The 23,916-nt window shown below is 34.4% G+C and overlaps 1 protein-coding gene across 1 annotated transcript; it reads right to left on the bottom strand.

Moving 5' to 3' along the window:
* Positions 1–1,691: 1,691 nt before the first annotated feature.
* Positions 1,692–16,500, bottom strand: LOC132741993 (sulfotransferase 2A1-like). Its single transcript, XM_060730267.1, has 6 exons — positions 16,409–16,500; positions 12,397–12,639; positions 8,311–8,634; positions 5,766–5,869; positions 2,756–2,933; positions 1,692–1,901 (listed from the first exon to the last, which is right to left on the bottom strand). The coding sequence occupies exons 2-6, from the start codon at positions 12,590–12,592 to the stop codon at positions 1,768–1,770; spliced, it is 936 nt and encodes a 311-aa protein (XP_060586250.1). The 5' UTR covers positions 12,593–12,639; positions 16,409–16,500; the 3' UTR covers positions 1,692–1,767.
* Positions 16,501–23,916: the final 7,416 nt, after the last annotated feature.

Here is a 23,916-nt window from a genome sequence, read left to right as displayed (position 1 = left end):
GGCCTGCAATGACTACGCGAATACAAAAATAATTTAAGTTTATACTCATCATTGTGGTGTAGCCTTTTAGTATAATAGTAAATAATAGAAAAATAATGATATTTTGATCGAGAAATATGCCATAAAGAACAAGAAGCAACAATTAATTTTTACATTATATATATATATATCCCTTCCCATAGGATCTTTAAATATTTAACTATTCCATGAGAATATTCTGCAAATATCATAACATCCAATTTTTCCATGAGAATATTCTGTAAATGTCATAACATCCAATTTTTCCATGAGAATATTCTGTAAATGTCATAACATCCAATTTTTCCATGAGAATATTCTGTAAATGTCATTACATCAAATTTTTCCATGATGTTTGTTTGATTGGGTTTTACGTCACACCCGACACAGTATAGGTCATTTGGCGACTTTCCAGCTTTACTGGTGGAGGAAGACCTCAGGTGCCCTTCCGTGCATTATATCAGACACAACGGGCACCTGAGTAGAACCACCGACGTTTTGTAAGCTAGCTGGATAGCTTCCTCACATGAAAGAATCCAAAGTCCCTGTCAGGATTAAAACCCACAGCGGTGAGGGGAAAGTGGTTTGAAGTCAACGACCTGAAGCACTTGGCCACGGACGCCCCCAACTTTTCCATGAAAATATTCTGCAAATGTTATAACATTTAACTATTCCATGAGAATATTTTGCAAATGTCATCATTTAAAGCAAACTAATATGATTATATTTTATTAATTTACATAAAAAACAATAAATTTTAAAAACAAGAGGGCCTTGATGGCCCTGAAATCGCTCACCTGTATACAGACCCCTGAGCCAAGGCCAATTTTAAACCAAGGGCTTTTATTTGGACAAACTTGGTAGACACCTATTAGAAGATAATTCATTATAAATATTAAAGCTCTAGCTCTTTAAGGTTTTTATAAGAAGATTTTTTAAGTTTTTACTTATATACATATAGGGAAAAACAATAACCCCCCTTGGAGGGGCCAATTTTGAATCCAGGGCTTTTATTTGAACAAACTTGGTAGACACTCACCAAAAGATTTTTCATGCTTAGTATCTAAACTCTAGCTCTTTGGGTTTTTTAATACACGATTTTTACTATACACATATAAGAAAAAACAATGAGCCCCGGGGCCGGCTAAATTTTAACCAAAGGGCCCTTATTTGAACCTACTTGGTAGAAACCCACTAGAAGCTGTTTCATGCTTAATATCTAAGCTCTATCTATTTGGGTTCTTTAAAAGAAGATTTTTTTTAAAGTTTTTACTATATACAAATAAGGAAAATCAATGAACCCCTGGATGGGGCCAATTTTGAACCCAGGGCATTTATTTGAACAAACTTGGTAGACACTGACTAGATGATGTTTCATGCAAAATATTTAAGATCTAGCTCTTTCGGTTTTCTTAAAGAAGATATTTTACGTTTTTTCTTTCGGTTGCCATGGCAAACAGAGTTCTGCTTTTAACAATTTTTAAAGTTGACTACCAAAGGAACATTTCCTGTGAAGTTTGGATGAAATTGGCTTAGCGGTTTATGAGAAGATGTTGTTTAAATTAAAAGTTTACGGACGGACGGAAAGCCATCACAAAAGCTCACCATGTCACTTTGTGACAATGAGCTAAAAAGGATGTACATTTGTACATAAGGACCGACTCAATCACAAGGACTGACCAGATTGCACACAGTATTCTTCCACTTTTAAAGGTTGGCACAAAAAACAATAACAAAAACATTGTACTATCACAGTCGAGATTGTGGAATAACTGAAGTGTATTGAAACTTAAATATACTATCCTTCAATTTTGCCTGGATGATTTCTTCAAAGCTTTCATTTTGGGCAACAGTAAAATGGTTCTGCCAGTCGCCAATTTCACCTATAAGAGAAACAATAAGTATAATTATTAATAGTCATTTGAACATCATTTGAGCCGCGTCACGAAAAAAACCAACATAGTGCCTTTGCAACCAGCGTGGATCCAGACCAGCCTGCGCATCCATGCAGTGTGATCAGGATCCATGCTGTTCCCTTATCAACTCTATTACAAGTAGAGAAACTGATAGGGAACAGCATGGTTCTTGATCAGACTGCGCGGATGCGCAGGCTGGTCTGAATCCATGCTGGTCGCAAAGGCACTATGTTGATTTTGTCGTGACGTGGCTCATTTAATTATTATTCTGTCCTTCCTTACATTACCCGAGATATGTTGTCTATTCATTAAAAGAACTGTTCTAACATAACATTATTATATGACATCAACTATCGGCTTTTAAAGTCTACAGTCTGTGCATTTAAGGGCTGATTGCTCTTTGCAAAAGATATAGATTTTCCCCTATTTTTGACGAAAAAATCCCCTTAACCAGTAAACAAGAGGGCCATGATGGCACTTATATTTTTCACCTGATTACGACTCTGAATGACATGGTATTACTATTTTGAACTATGAATGAAAAGCAGATATTATGTCTTAATCTTATACAGATTTATGGTTCATGTCTGCATCTGAAATATTTGGGCTGTGTCACCCTGATGACCCATATACAGACACATGACCTAGAAATCATTTTAACAATTTTGCTGACAAACTTTCAGGATGTTTGGGTGCTGAAAATATTAAATTCATTTTTTATGTTTAAGCTGAGTGACCTAGTTCTGACTGCAGATGACCCATATTTAAACAGCAATCCATTATTTAACTAATGCAATTAATATTATATAATTGAAATTCACCTTTCCTGTAAAGATATGGTTTATTGTTTCTGTCTCGCATGATAGTCTTCACTTTTCCACTGTCTACGTCCGATTTCAGAGACGAAAACGAGCATCTTGAAATGATCCGTTGCAAACGTTCGTCAGTATTGTACACTCCCAGATATTTCTGTAACCTTTTACACTCATGAAGAGTTTTCTACAATAAAAACCGTAATAAACATGCAATATTTGAGCCGCGTCACAACAAAACCAACATAGTGTGTTTGCGACCAGCATGGATCCAGACCAGCCAGCACATCTGAGCAGTCCGATCAGGATCCATGCTGTTCGCTATCAGTTTATCTACTTGTAATAGTAATAGAGTTGGTAAGCAAACAGTATGGATCCTGCTCAGACTGTGCGGATGCGCAGGCTGGTCTGGATCCATGCTAATTGCAAAATGTTGGTTTTGTCCTGACGCGGCTCATTTAATTCCTGGTTCCTTCTTTTAATGTTCAAATCTTCTTTACATCTTCAAATGTTTCAAACACATCTAAAAATTTGTCTCATACAGGAGAAAAAATTTGGACATTCTTTTTACTGCATTAAATTGCGATATTCAACTAAGGGAAGTTCTACAGGATTCATAAGAACACATATGAGCCGTGTCATGACAAAACCAACAGAATGGGTTTGCGACCAGCATGGATCCAGACCAGCCTGTGCATCCGCACAGTCTGATCAGGATCCATGCTGTTCACTTACCAACTCTATTACAAGTAGAGAAACTGATAGCGAACAGCATGGATCCTGATCAGACTGCGCGGATGTGCAGACTGGTCTGGATCCATGCTGGTCGCAAACCAATTATGTTGGTTTTGTCATGGCGCGGCTCACATGAAATCTGTAAGAACATCCAAAAGCTGTTTTTACGTACAAGGTTGATGTGACTAACCTTTTACCCTGACATCTATAGAGGTTATCTACTGGCCTAGACCATTGCATTTGTGAAGTTTGAAGGTCAATGTCGAGTTATTGATGGAAACTGTTTTGACATTCAAGGTCAATGTGACTACACATTTATGCAAAGTTATTTTAAAATCCATCCATAAGTGACAAAGTTATTGACCGGACACAGTTCATAGGAAAGTACTGTTGGATGGACGCTACAAAAACTATATGCCTTCCGATGTTTGAGGCATTATGAAAAGAAAAATGGCCAGCGTTAAAGTTCCTGGATGGAAACAGCAGTTTCGAACCCTGCATTTCACTGATAAAGACAAATTTAACAAGAGGGCCAGATGGCCCTGAGATCGCTCACCTGTATATAGGCCCCCGGAGCGGGGCCAGTTTAAACCCCAGGGCTTTTATTTGAACAAACTTGGAAGACACCCATTAGAAGATGTTTCATGATGTTAAGTTTTTACTACACACATATAATGAAAAACAATGATCTCCCCCCCCCCTTTGGCAGGGCCAATTTTAACCCAAGGGCTTTTATTTGAACAAACTTGGTAGACACCAACAAAAAGATGTTTCCTGCTTAAAATCTAACCTCTAGCTCATTGGGTTTTTTAAATGAAGATTTTTTAAGTTTTTACTTTACACATATAGTTAAAAACAATGACACCTCTGGGGCGTAGCCAGTTTTAACCCCAGGGCTTTGATTTGAACAAACTTTGTAAACACTTACTAGAAGATGTTTCATGCTAAATATCTAAACTCTAGCTATTTTGAAATTTTCACAGAAGATTTTTAAGTTTTTGCCATACATATATAAGGAAAATCAATGACCCCCGGGGCGGGGCCAATTTTGACCCCAGGGCTTTTATTTGAACAAACTTTGTAGACACTGACTAGAAGATGTTTCATGCTCAATATCTTAGCTCTAGCTCTATGGGTTCTTTAAAAGAAGATTTTTTAAGTTTTTACTATATGCATATAAGGAAAATCAATGACCCCCGGGGCGGGGCCAATTTTGACCCCAGGGCTTTTATTTGAACAAACTTTGTAGACACCCATTAGAACATGTTTCATGCCAAATATCTTAGGTCTAGCTCTTTGGGTTCTTTAAAAAAAGATTTTTAAGTTTTTACTATATGCATATAGGGAAAATCAATGACCCCCTGGAGTGGGGCCAATTTTGACCTCAGGGCTTTTATTTGAACAAACTTTGTAGAAACTTATAAGAAGATGTGTCATGCTAAATATCTTAGCTCTAGCTCTATGGGTTCTTTAAAAGATTTTTTAAGTTTTTACTATATGCATATAAGGAAAATCAATGACCCCCTGGGGCGGGGCCAATTTAGACCCTAGGGCTTTTATTTGAAAAAACTTGGTAGACACTTATTAGAAGATGTTTCATGCTAAATATCTTAGCTCTAGCTCTATGGGTTCTTTAAAAGAAGATTTTTTAAGTTTTTACTATATGCATCTAAGGAAAATCAATGACCCCCTGGGGCGGGGCCAATTTTGACCCCAGGGCTTTTATTTGAACAAACTTGGTAGACACTCACTAGAAGATGTTTCATGCCAAATATCTAAGCTCTAGCTCTTTGGGTTTTTTAAAAGAAGATATTTAAAGTTTTTTCTTTCGGTTGCCATGGCAACCAGAGTTCTGCATGGAATTAAATTCTTTGAACAATTTTTAAAGGTGACCACCAAAGGAACATTCCTGTGAAGTTGAGATGAAATTGGCTTAGTGGTTTATGAGGAGATGTCATTTAAAGTAAAAGTTTATGGACAGATGGACGGATGACGGACGGACGGATGCCGGACGAAAAGTGATTACAAAAGCTCACCCTGTCACTTTGTGACAGGTGAGCTAAAAAGTAAGCAACAAATTCTGAGGGTGATTTAACAGTTTTCAAGTATGAATACTGGAACCACCTAGCTAGACGGAACTAAACACAAAACAAACACAACACGCTGAATGATCTGTAAGAATCGGAAATACGAGGGGTCTCTATTTTCGGGCACATGGCAATATTTTACGGCCTCCACACAGCACAAATAAAGTTGATAAGCTTCACAAATTAATAGAAATTACCTGTTGTAAGTCTTCATAGTAAACAACATGAATATTCAAATCTTTTCTTTGCTCCAAAACTTCTTGCCAATGATTGAGATAATCAAAGTAGGATCCAAAAGGTACTGTAAATAAAAGTGTGTAAAACTTTAACTAGTGTAAAATACTGTTACCATACTAACACCTTTACAATCACATCTTTTTCTTTCTCATGTCTAGAAATTGAGGACTAATTTGCTTTTAAATAGCACACATGAAGTATTTTTGTATAAAAAATAAATAACAGAATCTGCATACATTTATAAAGATGACTTCAAGAATGTGCCAGTCACAATACATATATCCCAGTTAACAAACATATATTTTCACTATGATAAGCTTCTCTAATATGATTTTCTATTAGTCCAAAAATAAAATTATGTTTGTTTCCCCTTCCCGACCCATTAAAATTAGGGTTGGGTAGGTAGGAAGGAAAACATTTTTTTTTTATGTGCATGATAATAAATAATCTGAATATATGTATTATGAACTTCTAAAATTAATTTGTGCAATAGTATATGTACATGCATAACCATATTCACAACTGACATATGCAACAATTTATTTAACTATGCTAGCTGTCTAAAATATCAGATTAGATTGTACCTATGGTACTCTGGAAGAAAAAAACACTGACATGTGGACAACAGTGTTGTTATAACAAGAATTATCAAATCTGACTAATTTTGTCTGTACCTTGTTACTTAATGAGCATACATGTGAACTCTCCCACTTTTAGCGGGAGACACCCACGTTCTGCAGCCATATTTTCAAAGATTTTTCTTAAAATAAGGGGTATTTTCACAAATTAAAGAAATCTTTAGAAATCAAAAATGTACCTCTGTAATTTTGTCGATATCTTAAATTCTTGAGGAAATCTGATTTAATCACAACAAGCATTTACAATTAACACTGTGAGTCAAATGGTCATATCAATTGAAAAAAGAGAGTGTAACCTTTGAAGTATGAAATTCAATCAAAAACAAATACATTTTTACTTTGTTAGGAAAGGCAAGCATGTATGTTATAATGATGAAACAATGGTTTTAGAAATGTAAGATGCTGAAAGTGTAACCTGAAGAATGTAGTGATAAATATTTGATAATTTGTCATTAAAGTAGCAAAATGTAAACAAAGTATTATTTTGACTGTCATACTTAATACTTGAAGGGACTCCACTGAGGTTTTTTTGACATGATGGGACTGAAAATATTTTTTCCAGATAAAGGTTCCATTTGATGTAGGTTTACACTACTAATCTTTGTGCAAAATTTCAGATCATTCGCGCCCTACGTTTTTCGAGATTAATTATTCAAACTTTAAAAAAATGACCCATAATGAAAAGCGTTTGAACGCTTTTCACTCAAATCGGGCTAAGAAAATCATATAAATGTATGATTTTTACTTTATTTCAAAGTATATTAATTTTTAACTATCTTTGCATATGTTTCTGTTTAAAGTGCCCCAGCTCATTCATGTAAGAAATTCAAATGTTATGTTTTTAGGCTTTTAAACCGCAGTAATGTCCCTTTAAAGCTGCACGCCTCCACATGAGCCAAAATATAAGAAAATCAATAATGAGCAAAATGTACTACCGTTTTAAGAAAGGTAAAAACATTTAAGATCCAAGTTAAATTTTTTATGTTATGTGTGGTTAAAGACTGATTTTGCGGTATTTTATCACCATAATTCTACTGCGTTACTAACGCAGTAAGGGATGTTTTTACATATGCTGACCACATTTTGTAATTTTCTTGGATTGTAAGTGCCGGATTGCAATATGTAAATTACTTTATTTGTTTGTTTACATTTTTAAAATTTTCGTGAAAATTGACATTAATCTGGAGGCATGCTGCTTTAATATGAGGAATAGTACTAGTAATTAAAATTCACTATAATTGTACTTACTGCCAAAAAGTAACAGTTGTAAAAAATGTTTCAGGTTAATAAGTAACTTTTTGGATACTATAAAAGTACACCAAAATTATGAAGCTTTTGATAAATAAACCAGATTGCATGTGTGAAAAATGCTATGCCACCGCATTAATACAACACTAAATAGTAATGTAGGAATAGAATTTTTTTGTTTCTTTACATTAAATGAAGATTGCCGTAATGCATAGATCACTGGCCTATCTTATTCTTATTATTAGATTTGTGGTTACTGTAAAACTATTGTTATTCAAATAAAAGATCAGAGTAGGAATCTATCAATGCAGTCAAGTCTGCATGGAATGAAATTCTTTGAACAATTTTGGAAGCACTCCACCCAAGGATCCATCCTGCCAAGTTTTGTTGAAATTGGACTAGTGTTTTTTCACAAGAAGATTTTTTAAGTTCACTATATAATCTATATAAAACACAAACACACACACAGGTGAATTGCTATATGCCACCGCATCGCAGATGCTGCGGTGGCATAAAAAAATTAATTTCTTAGGCATGATAGGCCCTTAAAAATAATACCACAGTTAATTCAATATACAAAATTATTGCCACACTAGTAAAAGTAATACATCATACTTACTTTTTCCTTCACAAAAATACTTCAGATAGGTTTCCCATGATAAACGTATATTCAGTCTTGTGTCCTTGTATCCGTGGTGATAAAATGAAACCGCAACATCTTTTGGATTTCTGACAATCAAAATAACTTTCCCTGCCTTTTTAAAATGGTCGTCTGGTAGATATTCAAATTTTAAATGAGATGCTATAACTCTAGGACTTGGTTTGGCATTGAGTCGTTCTGTAGGACTTGATAACTCTATAAGGCTGGGATTTACAGAAGATACCATCTCCAGAGGCTTATTTGACATCATAAAAGTCAAAATATTTGTCAACCAATGATTTCCTGAAAAAAAGAAGAGAACTGCCTTAATTGGACTTGACCAGCCTCTGTTTTTTTTTTTAGCTGTCCTTTAATATCAATTTCGGTACAGACTATAATAGTTAATTAAAGTCCGTGATTACGAGATGAAACATTTAGTCAGCCAACCTTTAACAGACTGGTCAGACAGTATGATAAACAATAGGTTTCAAACACAGAAAAGTTTTCCTCTTGTAGTGTCAGAGTTATCTCCCTGACATAGTTCACAGTGTAACAAGGAACATCGCAATGCGATGCAACCAGGTTTTCAGCAAAATATTTCACAGAAGCTTTGTCATGAAGGGGCATTTTTTAATTGAATTTTTAGGAGGAATTATGGCTTTTTTAATATTCCTCAAACAAAAATGATTGAGAAATTTTATTTTGTCTATTCGCCTTTTTTCCCCAAATGTTTTAGAAAGGTAAACAGTACTTTATTTTTGCTTAATTTTTGAAGTTGCGCACTGTAGAAATTGTTCACTATTTATTCTGTATAAGGAAAAAATATACAAAGGGCCATAATTCGGTCAAATATTATCCAATCACAAAACCCCGGCAATATGTGCCAGGCACTTGATAACAAAGCTTCTAAGAAAGTTTGGTCAAAATCCGTTGAGAAATGTAGGAGGAGTTGCGCACAGAAGAAATTGTTCACTATATATTCTATATAAGGAAAAAAAACAAAGGGCCATAATTAGGTCAAATATATACCAATTGCAAAACCCTGGCAATATGTGTCAGGGCACTTGATGACAAAGCTTCTGCGAAAGTTTGGTCAAAATCCGTTGAGAAATGTAGGAGGAGTTGCGCACAGAAGAAATTGTTCACTATATATTCTGTATAAGGAAAAAAAACAAAGGGCCATAATTAGGTCAAATATATACCAATTGCAAAACGCTGGCAATATGTGTCAGGGCACTTGATGACAAAGCTTCTGTGAAAGTTTGGTCAAAATTCGTTGAGAAATGTAGGAGGAGTTGCGCACAAAAGAAATTGTTCACTATATATTTTATATAAGGAAAAAAAACAAAGGGCCATAATTAGGTCAAATATTATCCAATCACAAAACCCTGACAATATGCGCCAGGTCACTTGATGACAAAGCTTCTGTGAAAGTTTGGTCAAAATCCGTTGAAAAATGTAGGAGGAGTTGCGCACAGAAGAAATTGTTTACGCCCGCCCGCCCGCCGACATACCTCAATCTAATAACCAGTTTTTTCCTTCGGAAAACCTGGTTAAAAATTAACAAAGGGCAATAAGTCAAAAATTAGGAAGTGCAGAGTACTGGTTCTTGTGCACTGCACTTCTTAATGAGATCTATCATCCTATGAAGTTTCAAGTCTATAAATTTTATAGTTGAAGAGAAATGGCCCGGAAAAAATTAAAGTATGAAAATTTACAAAGGGAAATAAATCAAAAATGAAGAAGTGCAGAGTACCGGTCTTTGTGCACAGCACTTCGGGTAATTAAAAGAAGCATCCATACTAAGTTTGAAGTCAATCCGACTTCTAGTGACTGAGTTATGCTCCGGACAAGCTTTAGGGGAACCGAAAAAGACGCCGACACCGCAGACGCCTCCGACATAACTAACCCCTATATGTCGCCTTTACAAGGCGACACAACATTACCGATTAAAAATTACAACTAGAATGGTTTTTGATACAAAACATATGTCTCCCAAAACTATGTATGGTTCTCATCACAGTTCTGTGAATTTGATGGAAATCCATGTGCCCTTTTACTGTGTTGACCTATTAATCAGTCATTTATTTGTTTTCTTTGATTTCCTTATGGGAGACATTATGAATAGTTAAAACATACTTATTTTACCTCAATTGCTAAACAAGTTCTTGCAACTTATATTAATCATATCAAATTCCGCTTCCTGCAACCATTCAGTACTGATGTCATATCAAGAAACATGGTCGTGACCCGAGTATGGCTCGAACCTATTATCTCTCGGTTGAGAGGCAGACACCTTAACCACTCTGCCACCGTTTCATGAATTTAATTGGCCAAAAACAACATGACAGCATACATTATAAAAGGCAATTCTGGTTTAAAATCTCTCAACAATCTATTGCCAGATTATATGTCTGAATTATTTTCTTATTGTAACCACACCACTTTTAGTTCACACACTAACACACACTTCATATACACAAACCTAGATTAGAATTTTGCAGAAAAGTCCTTCCATACTGTGATACTAAAGTTCGAAACAAATTAACATTACACACCAGACAATCTATCACTCTTATAACGATATTCAAAAAGGGAATTACTTAACATTGTGGTTCTCTGATGGGAACCTCTGCTAATATATTTTGTAGATACCTTGCATTCTTATTTACATAGTATATGTTTGTTTCATATACATTGTCAAGTAAGTGCAATAACTCATGTTAACTCCTATTAAATTTAGAAGGACTGAACCCGTTACTGCACTAAGGTGACGAATTATGTGAACTTTTCAATATATCAGTGTATATCTAAGGTATGTTGACATTATTAACTCATGACCTTGTTCTATATATTATTTTATAAATGTTTACTTAAGATTCGTTTCATTTATTTCAATGTTTATTTCAATGTTTAATGTACACATGTTATCAATATATGTTAATATTTTATCTCTTCTCGATGTATCACACTATATGAATTGTTTTGTACATTGTTGGATCTCACAGCGAAAACTGGGATTGCGATACTGTGTTTGCCTCAATAAATAAAGTCATAACTTACTTACTTTGTATAAATGAAAGCCATCCATGAATTACTAACTTATGGCAATTCAAGCAAAATTTACTAACAAGACCTAGAGGGCCAAGGTCATTTCAAACATTTCAAAACAGAGAAAAATGGAATCCCTAAAGATCATAAAAAACAACAAAATTGAAAGTGTTGAAGGCTTTGTATGATATAGTCTGTACATGAATGGTTACAAGTGCTATTTGTAAGTTACCGTCAACGCCCTCTAGCACCGACTTAATTAAGCATTATTTAATATTTAAACATGAAAATGGTGAAGTTTTGAATTTAGAAACATTTACAGATCACACAAGAAATACACAACATTGGTGTTAATTATATTTAAATATGTCATTATTTCGTGAAATTATTAACTTGAAACAACTTTTCATTAACAGTGACATTGATGATTGAGGCTGAAAAAGCAATCCCAACCAAGTTAGGTACAATTATAAGCTTGCTATATTCTTGATTACAAAATTTTCTATTTTCAGCAACAGTGTCTTATAACACCTGCACACCCTTCAGCCAGCCTGTACAACTGCCCCTTATTCACCCATCTTATAAACCAGGATTTTTCATTACTTAAATTACACATTTGACCAAAAAAGGAGATAATATATCTAAAATGCCTGAATGTTTTACAATAATTAACATAAAATATTATATTTTCAATAAAAAAATATGATAAACAAGATCAACAAGGAAAGGCAGGGTTCAATGAACGCAACCCCCATATGACCCAGCAACAAGAACCAGTAGCAAGGAGCCAAGGGACCCCAAACAAAAACAGGACAGGGCACAATGCAGAGCACGGATAGACCAATCACTAAAATGATAAATAATTTGTAACTAATAAGGAGGAATTCAAAGAAATGAAATAAATGACTGAATAAGTCAAAGGGCACATGTGAAGGGGACAGGAGACCCAGGGAAAGGGGGGGGGGGGGGGGGGAGTTAATTAAAGAAATAAAACTAATTAAAACTGGTTCAAACCTGATTTTGGAAATGCACATTGTAGAACATCGCCTTGTCTAAATGGAAAATCTTTGATGGATTTTAGCTTCTGCACCGGATCAAACCAGTCTGGAAATGAGCCAGGGAGTATAATGTCACGATAGATGAAAACTTCAGTCTGTTGCCCTTTTTCATCTCTCAATATCTCCTTATGTCCACTATCATGCTGAGTCATTGTTCTAGACCATTAAAAACTTCTTAGAAATCTCCTCTCCACAAACCCTGAAATAAAATCATGGTAAAAAACTTAAAAATATAACCATACCTTCAACATTGAAACTAAAGAATTGTGTTCAAGTGTTAATCTGCTATTTCTTTATAATCACTTTCAAGAACACTTATCATAAACAATTCAAATCTTTTTAATTTAAATTAAACAAGACCTGTCAGAAGGCCAGCAAACAAGACATGTCAGTAGGACAGCAAACAAGGGCTTACAGTAGGACATCACACAAGGGCTGTCAGACGGAAAGCAAACAAGAGCTGTCAGTAGGACAACAAACAAGAGCTGTCAGTAGGACAGCAAACAAGACCGGTCAGAAGGCCAGCCAACAAGAGCTGTCAGTAGGACAGCAAACAAGAGCTGTCAGTAGGACAGCAAACAACACCTGTCAGAAGGCCAGCAAACAAGAGCTGTCAGTAGGATAGCAAACAAGAGCTGTCAGTAGGACAGCAAACAAGAGCTGTCAGTAGGACAGCAAACAAGACCTGTCAGAAGGCCAGCAAACAAGGGCTGTCAGACGGAAAGCAAACAAGAGCTGTCAGTAGGACATCAAACAAAGGCTGTCAGTAGGACATCAAACAAGAGTTGCCAGTAGGACAGCAAACAAGGGCTTACAGTAGGACAGCAAACAAGAGCTGTCAGTAGGACAGCAAACAAGAGCTGTCAGTAGGACAGCAACAAAGAGCTGTCAGAAGCCAGCAAACAAGAGTTGTCAGTAGGATAGCAAACAAGAGCTGTCAGAAGGCCAGCCAACAAGAGCTGTCAGTAGGACAGCAAACAAGAGCTGTCAGTAGGACAACAAACAAGAGCTGTCAGTAGGACAGCAAACAAGACCTGTCAGAAGGCCAGCCAACAAGAGCTGTCAGTAGGACAGCAAACAAGGGCTGTCAGTAGGAAAGCAAACAAGACATGTCAGTAGGACAGCAAACAAGAGCTGTCAGAAGGCCAGCCAACAAGAGCTGTCAGTAGGACAGCAAACAAGGGCTGTCAGTATGAAAGCAAACAAGACCTGTCAGTAAGCCAGCAATCAGACCTGGGGTAATCATTAATTGTAATCATTGATTTTTTAACTGATTAAATGATTAGACTGTTACCACCATGTAATTGATTAAGATACATTGTTATTATACAAATACTTTCAATTCCAAAAATAACAAAAGCATTTTCATTTCATTTATATCTGATAAACCTATAAAAAGGTACATTTTTTATGGTATTAATATGACACAATCAACTTTGAAACATTTTATTTAATTTGTTATTAGCGTTTAGTAAAGAGATTCTAAGTTACAAATTGGATTTTATGAATTATTTAAGTGATTTTTAAAAAGTAAAATAAATGGTCTAAGAATATTGAATATGATATATTGAAAGATTGATCATAATTAACTGACTTTTTCCAATTAATTTTAGAATCATAATCATTGGTCAATTTTTAAAATTTATATAATAAGAAAATAATAAACGTAATAACTCGGTACTGGGATCCTACATATTACCGGGCAAAATATGATTTTTTTCCCCTGTAACTTTTATTCAAAATAATAAAAAAGAATGGAATTTTACCAAAATAATATTGGGTTCTTAATACACGTAAACGTTCCTTTATCAAACATGAAATTAAACATTTGATCGTAGTAATGTGTCTTTAAAGTAGGGCATTATAAGAGGAAAAAAATCGTGTAGGCAACTCAATTTACCGGACAAATTTGAAGTCATGAATTGAAATTAATCTTTAAATAATCAGCAAGGAAACTACGACTATTGAATGGCAAGGTTAAGATATTGGAAAATCCCAGTATGTCAGTAAAATGGACAAGGCAGCCATGCTTGTTACGAAGAGGCCAATATAGGGGTCAAATTGAAATTAACACTATTAACTCAATTAACGTATTGATTCTTCATAATCTTTAAACGTATGAAACATTTTGATATTCAAATGGAATTCTGTTCTTTGTCATACAGTTTCCTTTTGGTCATCATGTAGCATGTTGCAAAAATGTATTAATGATAATGTATTATCCATATAAGGAAATTTTTATGTAATACAACAACAACAACAACAAACAAGAGCATCAAAATCATACAAATTTCAAATTTTATGTAATTTTAGTTTCATTTATAACATTTTATGCTCACATAAAGTAATTAATGTCATTCCTCGTAATTAATACACTTTTACATCTATATATCTTTGATTAAATTATATAATAACTAACAACAATAAAAATACATAATTAAAAAACAATTATATACGGAAAAAAAATCTTATATCAACACATTTTTCATCTAGAAAGATCGAAATTTTTTAGAAGACCGGCACTGACCGGGCCAGTAAATATGACACTATTAGACCGGGAGAGAGCAGAGACCGGAAGTGACCGGACCGGGGAATACTACATTCCCTAAGCCTGCTACAACTTTCATTCATTCCGCCAAAATGGGGAGTTCAGATTTTGTAAGAAAATAAACTTGTGACATTAATACTGATCTAGGTTCTTAAATGAATATATTTGCAATTTTAGATACATTTAAATTTTTAGGGTATATTTTTGTTGTAATTTCATATAAATAAAATGTCCATTGTATTAATTTTTTTTTGTAATATAATACATGCAGCTAAACATGGAGCTAAATATAGAGAAGAAATTGAGAAACTTGGCGGAATTCTGTAAGTTAACATTATGTCCAAGAATAGATGTATCCTAGGTAAAGTAGCCAAAATACCGCCATATTGAATTCCCGGAAGTCTCAAACAAAAAAGACAAAGCATTTTCTACTTATATAAGAAGCAATAGTTATTTATCGTTAAGCGTAGACATAAATATTTTTCGATGAAAATCTATGCTGGCAATGTAAAACAGTAATTCACAGTTATTACCGAAGTTTAACAATGAAGGAAATCGGAAACTAGCCGGAAAGGATTGTGGGTCTGAATCTGACTTGTTGTCTATCTAAAATTATTTTCGGAGCTTCCTATCTGTTGTGTATATATCTGTGTTTAATAGCTTGAATGAAGTATATTTGCCTTGGGTATATACATGTATATACATTTTGGTTCAAAACACAATGACTGAAAAATATATATATAGGTATGTTTCTTTGTATCTTAGTGATAGTATATATTTTATTAATAATTAAAACAACATTTTTTAAATAAAAAAATCTTTTTTTGTGTATATTTGGGCAATATTTGGGCATACTTGGGTATTTAGCCCTTCTGGTGGTGTGTGCCATGTGGCTTCAGGTGATTCAGCTTTGTCAACCATGTATGATGTCACTAAGTGGGTAAAAAGTTTTTAGTAAATTAGTATTGCCTATTGGCTTCAAAAAATAGCATTTGTCTGCACTAAAACAGACTTTAAGCTGAATTTTGCAATTCATGAAATGTGCATAAATCTTTGCAACCGATTTTACTTTGTCTTCAGAAATTTAGAACATTCAAGGTATATATTCTTATTGTTATCTTTATTTTTAAATTTTGTTTACAATAGTCCTTAAAACATAGACCTGAAAGTGTAATTGTAAGAAGTTCATCTTTTTACATTGTGACATTTGTTGTTACATGATTATCTGACTATTGGCTTACTGAAGCTACTTTCACTTTGGACCCACCTAGTGAAAACAAACATGGCCACCATAAAAACAAAATAAATCAATTTAACTTTATAAAGAGCCCCCCAAAAATATAAATAAAATAAACAACATTTTCTTGGAACAATACAATATATAGATTTCTAATTCTTGATTAACATGCCAAATACTCACCAACTCACTGCCAAACGGTGCAGAGAAAATGGTGTAAATATAAAAAAGGGAAGCAATCATAGATAAAACAATTATAACAATTCGCACCACGGACGGTTCGCCCTCGCACCACTCTAAGGAATAAAATGGATGGGATGTATAGGAGTATGTAGTGGAGTGCAATGACTTTATTTTTAGCTCGACTATACGAAGTATATGGAGAGCTGTCCTACTCGCCCCGGCGTCGGCGTCCGCGTCCAGATTTCAGATTAAAGTTTTGGTGCAGTAAAATATTTTTCACTATAACTTTGTCATTTCTAAAGGTACCAACTTCAAACTTCAAATATATGTTCCTTATTATCAACCACATCTTATGTGACAAGGTTCATAACGGTCGGTCTATTTACCCCAAGACACCCCAAGACTACCCCAAGACACCCAAAGACTACCCCAAGACACCCCAAGACTTCAGATTTATCTCCCCTTGACTTTAGAATTTTCCTAAAAAATACTGTTTTTTACTGTTACTTCTTTATTTCTTAAGGGATAAACTTTATATTTCAAATATATGTACCTTATCATCAACCACATGTTATATGACAAGGTTCACAACTCTAGCACCAATATTTTCATATTTATCTCCCCTTGAACTTAAAAATATTATTTTTTACTGCTACTTATTTTTTAAGGGATCAATTTTATACTTCAAATATATATGTACGTTATCATTAACCACACGTTATGTGACAAGGTTCATAACTCTAGCACCAATATTGCAAGAATTATCTCCCCATAAACTTAGATTATTTTACTTGAAAAATGTTATTTTTTACTTTAACTTTTTTAGTTTTAAAGGTATCTACCTCAAATTTCCAATACTTATTACTTAATTATCATCTATTACATTTTATGTGACAAGGTTCATAACTCTTGAAGCAATATAAATTTACAGATTGATCTCTCTTTGAACTTAGGATTTTCTTTAAAGAATATAATTTTATATAATTCATTGTCTAGAATTCCATGTAAAATTATTGTTTTAACGAAACGAAAACAAAAAAAACCCACTAAAAATGGATTAACATCTTAATTACCCTTATTGTTTGATATATAGAGGATATTGAATGAGTGTAAGTCCCATACTGAATTTATTGCACGAATTCAATAAAATTATATTATGCGAGCCTCTGGCGAGAATTTAATATTCTATTTATCACATACCCAAAATAAAGACCGTTTCAAGTGAAATAAGAGTCATTTTTTCATTGACGCGCCTAATGTATAACGCTTACATTTAGCGCTTTTTACACTATGTTTGTATAACGCTAATGACGTCACGTCAAAATATATGCACAACCGTGCAATACCATATTTACGGAGTTGCAAAATCGGCACGGGTGTGTGATAAAACACAATTTGTGAAATATATTTCAGTTAGTTTCTCTGACACAGTAACCTGTTGCCTACTACAAGTTTTATATAAGCAAACGACTGGACGTTTGGGTTTATTGCACACGTGTTTAAAAGAAGAGATCCCATCATGGCGTCAAGTTTTAAAGGATTTGAAAAATTATGTATGTCTTGTAAAATATTGATATTTTCAATGGAATTGAGTTGATTAAAAAGTGTGATCTTTCATTGTTGTAAGATGCCCCAAATTCGGTTTTTTCATCTTTATTGGATTCAGTGTTCCTATTGGAATACTGTATAATCACCTCTAGGATATGTTGCCTGCAATTTAAATTTGTCTTTTGACGTATTATCTGTGATATGCAGGCTTCATAACGTCAGATCCCCTTTCTAAATTTAATTTTATTTAGTTCCGCCCATTGTTTTCTCGTTTAGAGCACACACATTCTTTTACTTGGGGACCATACGCCGCTTTTCATGGAATGGCACTACTGTGTCACATTGAAGGTTCCATGATAACCGCCGTATGAACACATCTGCGGATTTTCTAAATTCAAAATACACCATTTTCGTGTTAAAATGTTGAATTCTGCTTAAGCCGGTGCTAGGGGGCGTTGACGGTAATTTGCACTTTCCAGTACCGTCCATGTAAGGCTCAATCAAACCGAGCCTGTAACATTGTCAATTTTGCCGTGTTGGACTTTCTTTAGGGATTCTGTTTCTCTCTATTCTTTTGGGAAGAACTGATAAGCAGCCTTATCACAAACAACATTGTATAAACAAAATCAAAGCACACTGAAAAACCATACATAGGCATGCAAACAAAAGGAAGCAAACAGAAAACAAAACTAGAGATGGAACTAAACTATAATGCAGGTTTATTGGCAGAATGTACATGAGCAACCCTCTACGTTCAATGCAGCAACTAAACTCTTTAACTGATTATAATTCACCCCCTGGGTGTTGGGGAAGAGAATTCAAAGAAACGAAAAGAGTTGCTGCCATAACTGGTAGTTCTTACCCGAGGAATGATAGCTACATTTTATAACTAAAATTGAAAGAATGAGTTTCTATTTTTACAAGATCATGTTAATATGTTGATCCTTCTTAATGCAGGATTTTGTGAATTTCAAGTGCTATATTTCTGATTTGTCTTAGTCTTAAATATTATGGATTGTTTTAAAAGTGACTCATTATGTCTGATTGGTAGTCATCACAAATGAATCGTAGTGCTCTTTCTTGAATTTACTCTAAGTTTTTAGTATACATTTGAGCCGCGCCATGACAAAACCAACATAGTGGGTTTGCGACCAACATGGATCCAGACCAGCCTGCACCTCCGCGCAGTCTGATCAGGATCCATGCTGTTCGCTTACCAACTCTATTACGAGTAGAGAAACTGAGAGCGAACAGCATAGATCCTGATCAGACTGCGCGGACGTGCAGGCTGGTCTGGATCCATGCTGGTCGCAAACGCACAATGTTGGTTTTGTCGGGACGCGGCCCATTTCTCCATAAAAGTGCCAGGAGAGGATAGTAATCAAAGTTTGATAGAATAATTGAGTAATATAAGATTATAATTTTTTTTACCTATATTCTTTACACAAGTGTTGAGTTGTTTTGAGGCTATTTTTTTTACAAATGTAAGACATATGTTTATCAAATTTGAGTTAAAAACAAAAATGTCTCCTAGAGGTTTAACAGATTCATCTCACCATTTAAATTGGAACTTGTATTTTGATCCCTAGTTTTTTAATCGATAGCAATGGCCTGGGATTTGTCGGTTTTTGCTTTTATATGATTATCCGAACCATTTTATTATTGACTGGCTATCAGACTCTAAAAATTCAACAATATTGTCAATGTTTGTATCACTGCTTATAGAATGTTTTCATCTTCACGATTATGAAGATCAGAGATGTGTACAATATCAAAAATGTCATTGATAAATACATTGTATGTTAAATAACACATAACCTTAGATAGAACCTCGGGTAACCCCGATTATAAATATCTTTGAAAGATCTGAAATAAGATCAAAATTTGACGCATTGATTTTTGTTGTTAAATAGTTATATTATAAATCCAGGGCTTGATCAGAGACTCCATACCATCTAAGTTTCATGAGGAGATCATAGAGTAGGCAGTCAAAGTCTTTTGATAGATCCATTGGAATATCTGCCACATATTTATTATCATCCAGAGATCTTTTCTAGTCCTTAGTAATTTTAAGTAGAGTGCTTTGACACACTGGTCTTAAAGCAGATAAATAAATATTAAAATGACCATTTAAAAAAATCAATAAGCTGGGTCCCCTGCCCTGTATACCATTATTGCTTTCCATCCCATGTCTTATACCATTATTGCTTGCCCTCCCCATGTCTTATACTATTATTGCTAGCCCTTCCCTGTCATATACTATTGTTGCTTGCCCTCTCGTGTCTTATACCATTGTTGCTTGCCCTCCCAATGTCTTATATCTTTGTTGATTGCCCTCCCCTGTTTTATACCATTATTGCTTGCCCTCCTCTGTCTTATACCATTGTTGGTTGCCCTCCCCTGTCTTATACCATTTGTTGCTTGCTCTTCCCTGTCTTAAACCATTGTCGCTTGCCCTCTTATGTCTTATACCATTGTTGGTTGCCCTCCCCTGTCTTATACCATTGTTGCTTGCCATCCCGTCATATAATATTGTTGCTTGCCATCCCCTGTCATATACCATTGTTGCTTGCCCTCCCGTGTCTTATACCATTGTTGCTTGCCCTCCCATGTCATATACTATTGTTGCTTGCCCCCCCTGTCTAATACCATTGTTGCTTACCCTCCCCTGTCTTATACCATTGTTGCTTGCCCTCCCCTGTCTCATATTTTTGTTGCTTGCCTTCCCCTGTCTTATACCATTATTGCTTGCCCTCCCCTGTCTTGTACCATTGTTGCTTACCCTCCCCTGTCTTATACAATTATTGCTTACCCTCCCCTGTCTCATACCATTGTTGCTTGCCCTCCCCTGTCTTGTACCATTGTTGCTTGCCATCCCCTGTCTTGCAGTTTTATTGCTTGCCCTGCCCTGTCTTATAACATTGTTGTTTGCCATCCTCTGTGTTATTCCTGACATAAACTATTGTTGCTTGCCCTCCCTTGTCTTATACTATACCAGTAGTATCTGCATGGGACGGCAAAAAAACCCCTAGGACGTTGAATTCCATCAATATCAACAGCACTTTTCTATTTTTCCATATTATTTTAATTGCTCAACAGTTGCTTTTTGCAAAAACATAAAAAAGAGAAAAACAAACCTACTATTATATTGACTATTATATTGAATGTTATCCTTAAAGATATTTCAGCACGACATTGTTGTTTTGTTTGAGGAAAATTTAGTTCTTTCTATTTGGCATTTGGCTTTTGGTAGTTGGGTGGTTCCAGTACCCCTTACTTGAACACTGTATATCACACATTTCATTTGTTACCTGCTTTTTAAATTTGTCATTTGAAAGCTTATCTTTGATATGCAGACTTTATAATCTCTGATATTTTTTCAAAATTCCATTTTATTTAGTATCGTCGATTGATTGTTGTTGTTGTTTGCCTTTTCACAGGGAATCTTTTAATTATACGGCGTTTTTATGGAATGGCACCTAGCATATAAGTGCCTCATTGAAGGTTCCATGATAACTGTAAGAGTGTTTCTTAATTCAAAATTTCACAATAACCAATTTTGCTTTAGCCGGTGCTAGCCGGCGTCGATGGTAATTAGCACTTTCCAGACTCTATGAACCAAGCTTGAAATCTTTTTCAATTTTATCGTATTAGACGTTCTTTAGGGATTATTTTTCTCTCTATTTTAGATACATTTAATATTTTAGCATAAAGAATACAAAATATATTTAACAAACTGTTTTATTTTTACAAAATTTTACTTTTAAAACATAAGTGACAGGCTCAATCAAACCGAGCCTGCAACATTTTTAATTTTGTCGTTGTGCGCGTTCTTTAGGGATTCAGTTTGTATCTGTTCAATAAATGAAGAATTTGGTAACAAATGTATTATACTTAATACAAATGATAATGCAGTCCAAATGTAAAGGAAATATCTCTAATTCACCCAAAACAATATCATTACATGCCATTTTATTAACGCTTAAAATAGAAAAAAACTGAATTCCTAAAGAAAGCCCAACACGGCAAAATTGAAAATGTGCAGGTTCGATTGATTGAGTCTATACATGGACGGTACTGGAAAGTGCAAGTTACCGTCCACGCCCCCTTACACCGGCTTAAGCATAATTCAACATTTAAACACGAAAATGGTGGAACCTTGAATTAAGAAACATCAGCAGATGTGTTCAGTACACGTACATATGTTGTATGTTAGTTTTTACAGGGTTTATCATTTAAGCGTTGAAATAGGGAAAACCTCCCTTTATTCACTCTAGCAATTGCTATATTCAGAGTATCCAAGATTTAACAACAAGTCTGACAGAATCGTCAAACAAACGCAACAAAGTACTCAAATATTTGATAGCTTTGCTTAGTTTAAAATTTGCTTTCAATGCCTTTTTTTGAACACTGTAAAACAACCTGAGATGAAATAGCATTCCAAGATATTTATATATTCCAAGTAGGTGCCAGGTGCTGGGTGGCAGTTGAAAAAAAAATGCCCCGTACTTGACTTCAGTGTTGTCTGGTCCTTTGGAATCATTTATTCCATCCCTTTTAAGTGTTGAAAATTGAGTACCGCTAAAGCCAGTGCAACGAGGCATGACACAAGATATTATCAAGCTTCATAAATTAAGCTAGATATGGTTCACAAATGTTTTAAAAGTAAACATTGACAATTAATAACAAAATCTCATGTGTATTGATACTTACTTATTTTTTGTAAAAGAATTGAAGCAACAATTAAAACATGATACAATAAAACATTGACAAAACGAAACATTGATACAACGAAACCTTACTAATAAGGATCACTGATACAATGATACATTGATATAGCGAAACACTGATACAACGAAACATGGGTAAAACGAAACATTGATACAGCGAAACATGGAGAAAAACAAAACATTGATACAACAAAACATTGATATAACGAAACACTGATACAACGAAGCATGGGTAAAACGAAACATTGATACCTCTAAAAATTGATAAAATGAAACATTGATATAGTGTTACATTGTTACAGTACATTGATATAAAATATTCTTATACAAAGAAACATTAGGTACAGAGAAATATTGAATTAAAATAAAAAACACTTATACAACGTTATTTTTAGTACCAAAAATCATAGATATAAGGAACCATTGTTAGAATGAAGACAGATTAAGTACTTGAAATAACGATACATTGATTTAACAATGATACAGCGACACATTGATAAAACGAAATACTTGTACAAAGAAACATTGATACAATAAAGCACTGATACTATAAAGCATTAACACATTGATACCTTTGATATAACGAATCTTAGACGTAACGAATCTTTGATGTAACGAATCTTTGATGTAACGAATCTTTGATAAACGAAACATTGATAAGATGAAGCATGCATTCTAAAAGAATGCAGATACAATATTACTATGCTTTAAACAATTCTACCACAATGTGTGCATTAAAATTATGACAAATGTTTAGAAAGAAAATTAATGACGTGTTTTCTGAAGAGAATTATTTTACTTGACAGTTTCGTCAATGCATGACTTAAAGGCAAGATTACATTGTAATTAGCAGACAAACTCTTCTTTATACAAAAAAAAAAAAAAAAAAAAAACAACAAAAAACAAAAAACAAAAAAAAAAAAAAACAGATATACAGATATTAATCAGGTAGCTCGTAAAACTTTTAATCATCTTTGCTTCCGAACTTGTTACACCCATCTAATACACGATTTATCCATTCACTGACTGCTGGGTGTAGAAGATTTAGGAAAATACTGTAGTTGTTTTTCTGTTTGCAATCACGGGTTTTCAGTGCTAGGCCTAGGCTGAAGAACCTCTTGTCGTGCATCTGTACCATGAATGGACCTCCAATGTCACCCATGCATGAGTCACTGAAAAGATGATATAGAGATGATATCTCTTTCAGTAGTTATACTGTACCTTCAAGAT

This window comes from Ruditapes philippinarum, unplaced genomic scaffold (assembly GCF_026571515.1).
Source record: "Ruditapes philippinarum isolate M1 unplaced genomic scaffold, ASM2657151v2 ctg1205_1_1_1_1, whole genome shotgun sequence".
NCBI classification, from domain to species: Eukaryota; Metazoa; Mollusca; class Bivalvia; order Venerida; family Veneridae; genus Ruditapes; species Ruditapes philippinarum.
This window is presented reverse-complemented; position numbering and strand designations above follow the sequence as displayed.